Source organism: Condylura cristata, unplaced genomic scaffold (assembly GCF_000260355.1).
Source record: "Condylura cristata isolate star-nosed mole 26May11 unplaced genomic scaffold, ConCri1.0 scaffold00005, whole genome shotgun sequence".
Classification (NCBI taxonomy): Eukaryota; Metazoa; Chordata; class Mammalia; order Eulipotyphla; family Talpidae; genus Condylura; species Condylura cristata.
The window spans coordinates 39,103,343-39,111,837 of record NW_004567106.1 but is presented as its reverse complement, the minus strand read 5'-3'; the positions used below and the strand labels follow the sequence as shown (position 1 = coordinate 39,111,837).

The following is an 8,495-nucleotide window of genomic DNA, read 5'->3' as shown; positions in this document are numbered from 1 at the left end:
GTTTTTCTGAGTCTAGTCATGTGTCCCTCAGTTGATCATTGATAGAAATGTTGAATTTTTGAAGCTAGTAAGGAGATGTAATCTGCCATGATTTTCAGACATGTGCTTGGGCTAAGATACACTGTGATTTAATAATACCTTGAGGTTTAAAATACCAGGCTAATTTTTCTTATATTTGGCTACCTTATATCTGGCTTATAGGAGGGTTATGGCTGAATCAGCAACTTACAATGAGTTGACTTTGTTAAATAGCAGGTGTGCTTAGGATTTCTTGCCTTTTTAGAGGTCTGGTGTGACTGTGGGAAGTTTGGTAGAGGCAGGCATAAGATGACCTTCCTCTGCAGAGTACAGAGGTACAGTCACCATTGTGGATACTTTGAAGAAAGCCTGTGGTCTGGGTATCCTTTCATGCCCCAGTTCTGTAATGTACCTTTATGCATCCAGTTCAGTCCTTCCATTATGGGACTTACTTATATGTGCAATTTGGCCTTATTGCCCAAAGGTGTGTTTATTACCTCCCTGTCAGTAATCTGTCTCCAGGGGTTCTGTCAGCCTTGCTGTCCTATTTTCCCTAGAAGAGCAACCTCACACTGCTTTTTAACCTCCTACGATCACAGTGATATGTCTAGTACATGTTGCTTCTTGGAGTAGGTGTTGGTCTTTTAGGTACAATAAGGTGCTTCAGTCTTACTGCCATGATGGAAGTTTTCCTTGGTAGAATACCTCTCCTGTATCACTGTTGATCCTGTGTGTGGAGTAGTGAGTGTCTTACATTGTGACTTGGTGATTTCATAAACCTGCTTTGCTAGCATAGTGTTCATCTGGAATATTGATTGATAATTGTTTTCTTGGTAATTCTTTGTGATTGCACAGTAAGGAAGTGATGGGTTAATAAGCATTCCCTTGTGTCGACTGAGAGGAACTGAAGTGGGTAATGTTCTGTATTTATCTGTTTGAGTTAACTAGTGAAACCCTGTTGTCCTGGATATTTTTTTTTCCCCCACTGTGATGTTTTTGATGGAAAATTCAATAATCACAGTAGTAAGTGGTAGGCTCAGATTTTCTCCTTTTGAGTCAATGGATGGACAACGTTGTAGTTACATATTTTTTCTATATTGGCCCACTTTTTGTGTGTAGTTACATACTTTTTCTATATTGGCCCATTTCTTATGTGCAATTGCTCATAGGAATGTCATACTTCTAGAGTAGAAATTGTAACATTGCCGTGAATTCAGTGTGAGATTTCTTATTCCTTAGTGATTTTAGCTTAAAGAGTTGTAATTTTGTTTACCTTGAACATTTCTTGGTGTCATTGATGCTTTTTTTTTTTTTTCTTTTGGTCTCCAATTTATTACTGCTCTAATCTTCCTGTCTTAAATACAGTTGGGGCATGTTCTTTTCAGTTTGTTTTTAAGTAAAAATACATGTTTACATGGTTTTAAATATACAAAAGGATAAGTTTACTATGAAGAAAATGGAAAACATGCTTGCAAATACACAAATGGGCAGAAAGAACTATTATGACCATAAATTTATTTTTGTTCTGTAGGTATTTTATTGTCAGCGAGTTGGGTTTTGGTGATGTCCAAAAATCCAGTAAATAGCATTTGCATTTTCATTGTGTCAAGGTGTTTATCCCCCTTATGATTTGTTCTTGGATTGATGGTTTTTGTTAGTGATTTTTGTACTTTTATTCTTGTAATTGATTTCTCTATTTTGCAGACAGAAAATGTTTGATTTGATTTTAATGCTTATAAAATTATAAGTTGCTTTAGTAGGTGCTCAAAATGCACTCAATTGTGGAAAATGTTCCATATGTGAGATGAATACATATTTTTGCTGTTTTAGGAGGTTATGCTATAAAATATGTGAGCTTCATATAGTCTAAAATAGTTTAAATCAGTTTGTTGGGCCTTTTTTTGGTCTGCATTCTATCACTTTTTTTTACAGTGGGATATCATGCTGTTGATTTCTCCTTGTAATAGACTGTTTATTTTATATATATAAGTGCTTCTTTAGTCAGTACATAATTACAAATGTTACACTGGTGACCTTAGTCTGACTTAAGACTTGAAGATGTTAATGTGATGAATAAGGTTTTTTTCTGAATTGAACTAAAAATGGGGTAGGGTAGCAGTGTGTGCTGACTGCTCAGGGTGCTAAATATAGTAATGGGGCACAGTCGGTCCCTGTTTAGTCACCTTATCAGGAGGGTAAATTTTTTTGTGTGTGTGTACATTTAATAACTTACATGAGATACTCAGCTATCTTAAGATAGACTTTGTTACATGAATTTTTCCTAACTACAGGCTAATGTGAGGTGTTTTGATGAATTAAGGTTAATCTGTGGTAGGTAAAATCTGTATTTTCGTCTCATGGTAGACATACAGGATGATCTGTATACTCTTGTGGGATTGATCTTGATCATTACATAATGTCTTATGGCAATCTGTGACTTACTGGTAATTCTGTATGATAAACTAGAGTTTACTTGAACTTTCTTCATAAACATTTCAGACTTTTTGGGAAAGTGAGTTAAGGATTTTTGTTCCTCGGCTTCTCACCAAATCTTGAGGTTGTTTTAGGGGTCTTCAAGGAGCATACTAAGAATGGTAACTTTGATTGTGATAAGCATGGGGCTGTAGCATGTGGATACAAGCCCGTTAACTTTCAGGTGGACCTCCAAGAGTTTCACTAGATACTGGGTTCAAACTCCTTACTTCTCAGGTAATGGTTGGTTGGTTGTGGTTTTTTTTTTAACTTATTTATTTGTGCATACAGAACTGAGGCACAGGCCAGAAGCTCAGGGGTGGCGAGAGGCTTCATCAGAGACAGAGTGGGGAACAGAACAGGCAGATCAAGGAAGTACACTGCTGAGGGGAGCAGCGGGCGGGTCAGGAGAGGTCTGCCACGCCATGTGGTCACCTCGGGGGCAGGCGGGAATCGAACCATGCGGAAGCGGCTTTAGATTCTCAGTGCTGTGCTTTTAACAGCTGCGCCACCAGGGACAGCCGGTTGTTTGTGTCCCCCCCCCCCCAAAGTGTTAGACTGTGCCAAGGCTGAAATTGTATTTCTACCTTTCTGGCCCATTTTAGAGTATTCTGTTGGTATGTACAAAAAGTTTAGCTAGATTTTGGATTTCACATTGTTTCAAAGTGTGTAAGTATAGATTCAATGTTGCTATGGTGGAATCAAATCTTGGTTCCTGCTATATTGCTACCTGAACTGCAACCATTATGTTCACCTGTGTGATCTATACCTATTTTCCGTGTGTACAGATCAATACTATAGTCTGAAAGTTTATCTGTAAACCTACTACTCATTATTGGAGAAATAATTTTTTTCACTCTGGACAACTAGAGACTAAGTCGCCTTGTTGATTTCTACTCTTAACCTTTTAAAATTGCCACTTCCACTCTCCTTACAACTACAGATGGAATTTTTGCTTCCTCCTTTACTGCTACAGCAGAATCTAAATGCTACAAAGACACACATGTAGACTCGACAGTAGGCCAGAGCCTGGCCGCTTGACACAGCACTCCTCACATGTGCATCTCTGTCCTCTACCACACCACAGTTACAGCAATGCCAATGTCTGTGCAGCAGGCCAAGGTGCCTCTTGTTTCTTGTAGTACTTGTTCTTGTCTGTACTCAAATAGACTACTCTTGAGGCATGATGGCCATGTTTAAGGGAGTTTCAGTTAGATTTGAATGTCAAATTTTTAAGATAATTACTTTGTCCATAGGCATTTCTGCAGAACTGTATTAGCAGGTGTGCAGTGAGTGCTCTGTAAGTGATGGGTAGGTTCTTACAGCAGGGCACAATGATTTGGTTTGAAACACTGCAAACACAAGATGTTAAAAGGGTCAGCTGTGGCCCTCCCTGGTGGCGCAGCGGGTTAAAGCACAGCACTGAGAATGTAAAGCTGCTTCTGCATGAGTTCAATTCCCCCCTGCCCCGGAAGTGACCACGTGGTGAGGCAGACCTCTCCTGACCCGCCCGCTGCTCCCCTCAGCAGTGCACTTCCTCGATCTGCCTGTTCTGTTCCCCACTCTGTCTCTGGTGAAGCCTCTCACCGCCCCTGAGCCTCTGGCCTGTACCCCAGTTCTGTATGCACAAATAAATCTTAAAAAAAAAAAAAAAAGGGTCAGTTGCTACTTTGCACTTAGAGAATCACAGGTCTGATTAAGTATTAATTTGAAAAAATGAGAAAAATAGCTTAATGTTGGTAAGTATGATGTATCTCATCAGAGCAATTAATGTAAAGCTCATATTTATATTCTAGAAATGCAGAAAGATTGTTTTCATTTCATTGGTTTGAATATACACTATAAAATAGAAAAATTGACTTCCTCTTTGCCTGTTTCAGGCTAGAAGCAAGTGCATTTGATTGGAGACTTTGAATTTTGTAGGTCGAGTAATTGAAAAAATTACCACTTTAGTTTCCTGATTGTGTTGATGTGATATACTTTGAATGTTGTGGCCATATATACTAAGATTTGAAATTGTCTAAAATGAATGTGAGAGGCATTCTAAATCACAAATGGATAAATCTGGGAGAAAATAAATTATTCAGTCCAAGACACCAGTACTCCATTGATAAATGAGTCTGACACATAGATTACCATATCAGAAATCAACACATTGGTACATTCCTTCAGTTTAACACACTCAAACCATGGCATTGGCACCCTTGTAAGGATTTAAGAGTTTTAATGTTAATTAAGAATTCTTAATTCCATTTAATCTTTCTATTCTTTATGGGGGGGAGTGGAATCCAGGTAATAATATCATTCATAATGATACTGCCCTAAGAGTTGCTTGTTAAGATAGTATGACCTCTCCAAGTATGATGTGTCTAACAAGCATAGTTAATGTTTTTAGTTTTTTTAGAGAAGGTGGGATCTTCAAAAAGCAATAAAATGTGTTAAATGGTGCATATATTAATGCATTTTGAAATAAAATACTGTAATAGTTGGTATTCTGGCTAGGAAAGATCTGGCCTTTTTGGGTTACAGTCTAATAACATTTTCTAGCAAGGCAACAGCAAGGTAATGGCTAATTATTACTTAAAATAAGTCTGTAGTTATGTCACCCAAGAACTTCAAAGAAAATACATCTACATTTGGAGATAGGCTCATAACCACTTTCCTCACTAACACTTACCATTAACAAAGTTCCCATAAAATTTAAAAAATCTTAAAGGGCATATATATAATACTGGCTTATTTGATATTATTTTTACATAGTAAGCCTAAAACTTTGCTAAAAGTCTCAATTTAACACTGTAAGAAGTTCTAAAGGTGTAGCATATCTGCTCTGTGGAATGTAACAGGGTCCCAAGAGGTTAGCTTGAGTTAGTCATGTTTCTCATTCTCCACAAAGTCCTTGGAGTAGCCAAAGGGGCAGGTGTTCACATTTTGACCCTGATTGGTACTGACTGGGGTAACAATAGCTGCCTACCATTTCCATGGTACTGCTGTTTTCCAATTTTTGTGTTGTGTCCGAGAAAATACTCCTTCTGGTATCATTGTCACAGCAGTCAAGAGACAGAATAGACCTCCTCTATGGTGATAGATTTGAACTCGAAGTCAATTTGTAGGGGAGAGAGAAGGGAGCAGGATAGGAAAAATGGTGGGAAGAGGACAAGGGACTACAGTGATGGTGCACAGGTGAGTCAATGGTGGGGATTTCTCAGGGGCTGGAGCTGAGATGAAGTAGTAATGTTCAAAAAGCACAATGATGTTGAAAATTAAAACATCCAGACCCTGATGTGTTAATGAGTTACATGACACAGACATTATCTTCTGATAATCCTCTAGGAGAAAATACCTTCATTGCAGCTTACTTCAAAAATAAGTGACACGTATTGAGTCTACGGCATATCAAAGAAATGTGTACTTTGTTGGACTTGAGAGGTTTTATGGGCAATGTTGAATGAGTTAACTATAAGAAAACATTGATAGTTAAAATTTTACTTACTTAAAAATACTTTAGAATTTGTGTGTCTAGTTGACTGGCTGTAAATCTTGGGCCCAAATTCTGTGTTTTAGATTGAAACTCACAGATTAAAGGTTAAAATGTGTTATAAAAAGATAGGCCATTTTTCATAAACAAAATGTAACATAATAGTTATCGATTGTTCCTGCTGTAGTCATGAACAGGGGCAGATAATTAGTATGCCTGGAAGTGAGTGTTTCCAAATATAGTCCCTATACTTTTTAAAAGATGCTCAGGAGAGATTATGCTGTTGTAATTATAAAAAGCAATTGTCTTTCAGTTGGAATTGCCTACAATGAAAACAACTATTAAGTACAGAACAGTCATTGTTAAGTTTGACAATCCTTGGCTACTTAATTTCTATATTAGATCAGCTCATGCCATTTTTAATATTGAGCACAACTCCATCTAGTGGTTTATTAATCGACTGTCGAAGAGGCAATGAGAAAAGTAACTTTAGAACACTCCCGATGATAGTGGAACACTCAGTGTTTACAAAAAGAAATTGCAATATTGTAAAAGAAATGTTGAATACAAAGAAGGCCCTAAAATATTTTGTAGTGCAGAAATTGTAATATTTTGTAGTGCAGAAATTGTCAGTGTGTGAAAGTATCAACATTTTGGGGAAAAAGTCTAAATATTGTCAGTAATAAATGAGGACAGTTAAAATGACTGACTGAAAATTGTTAAATACTGCTTGATAAAACTGGATTAATGAGATTGTTAGCCTCTTTTGAAAATTCGTTGAGATAACCAATTCTAATTGTCCTTCAGCTCTTTATTGCTCTTGATTAAAACATGATGAAGCATGTGTAAATTTTCCTTTCCCCAATGACTTACTGTGTACATACAGGAAATGATGGTTTTACAATAATTACAGGAGAATGAGCTCCTTCTTTCTAAAATGTTAGTACTGGTACATTTCTTACAGTGCATTTGAAGGGACAGTTTATTTTTTCCCCCTCCGCTTGTTGGTTTGTTTTAATTTCAGGTCCAGAACAAAGTGACTATCAAAGCAGAACACCTTTTTAGTGAAACAAAGGAGTTGACATGACTCAGGCAGGCCTAGTTGTGTACTTTAAGTTGCTGTTACTGGTAATGGGCCAAGTAGCAAGTATAGGAAAATCAATGAAAACAAGACATACAGGTGAGATTTCATGCAGATTTCCAGCTTCCATCTGCAAAGTAGTATTGCAAACCAGCATTACTGACATACTGCATTATGAAATCTCCATACATGCTCGGAGTCAGAGCTGTTATGTTAATACCAAACCCAATGACAAATTTCAGGGATTTCAATTTTTGGAAGTGGAAGTCATAAAACTACCTATTTTGATGCTTCGATCAAGACATAATAAAGTTGAAAATATTATCTATAAGGTGAATTTATTTTATCTGAGTAAACTGATTGGAAATTCTGGAAGGGTGAAATTTTACTAATAGTACCACTGTTCTCACCACAAACAGTGGAATTGTAGAACAGAAGTGATCATATTTGGATTGCAATGTAAGTAATAATTGCCCTGATTCAAGAGAAAATGATACATTATCTTGGCAGAAATACCTGGGAAGTAAGTAGATACCACTTTTTTTTTTTTTATCACTGATGTGGGTTCTGATAGTTATTGAAGGCATTCTTTTTGGACATACGTGCCTATGTATAATGCAGTCAGTAAGTACATGGTAAGTGGGTAACTTATTTTAAATAAAGGGGAAAAAATAACTTTGTAGAACTTCTTTCAAGTGTGAAAACAATTCTCTGGAGGTAATGACTGTATATAAGGCACTTAATGCCAAGACATAACTTGCACAGTCAGATTTGGAGGAAAACCTATTAAATTAATCGGTTTGAATGTTTATGTGACCTTTATCTTAAAGTTAAGTGTAGTTTCATAACATACAGTGACAAACATGATGATTACAACCTATAAATTACAGCAAAGAGCAGGGGTTCATAGGAACACTTCATTTTTAAAGAAATACGCTAAATTAAGTTTTCAATGGAAAGAATTAGTTGCATTGACCTAGTAATATTACCTAGTTATATTACCTAGTTAAGGTAAAAAATATAGCAAGAAAGGTTGCACGATAAGATGACTAAATTTGATAGAAGATAGAATCAGATACCTTAGACAAATAATATTTCTATGCATTAAACTAACTTTTCAGGATTCAAAGACTAAGAAGACGCAGCAAAATAAAGTTGAAATGATACAAAATATTGGCAAGCACTCTTTAATATTAACGAAAAACAGGGTGTTGGGATTAACACTGCAGGTTTTAAGTTATGTTGTGTGATGCCCTAATTTAGGAAGATTTACCCAGACTTACCAGGACATTATTGTCGAAGCAGACATCAGGGCCTTTCCGGTATCTGGGCTGCTTGACCATGTCACAAGGATCTGGGCCATCAGCTGCAGATAATGTTAAGGGGAGGGCAGGAGGGCAGGAGGGCAGGAGGGCAGGAGGGCAGGAGGGCAGGAGGGCAGGAGGG

At 37.1% G+C, this 8,495-nt stretch overlaps 1 protein-coding gene across 2 annotated transcripts in view; it reads right to left on the bottom strand.

Moving 5' to 3' along the window:
- CACNA2D1 (calcium channel, voltage-dependent, alpha 2/delta subunit 1) overlaps nt 1-8,495 on the bottom strand; it is a 397,279-nt gene that overhangs the window by 7,119 nt on the left and 381,665 nt on the right. For both annotated transcript variants that reach the window (XM_004676889.2, XM_012720902.1), the window contains one exon: nt 8,333-8,415. In XM_004676889.2, the coding sequence (XP_004676946.1) occupies nt 8,333-8,415 (83 nt within the window). The remainder of the gene's footprint in view (nt 1-8,332; nt 8,416-8,495) is intronic.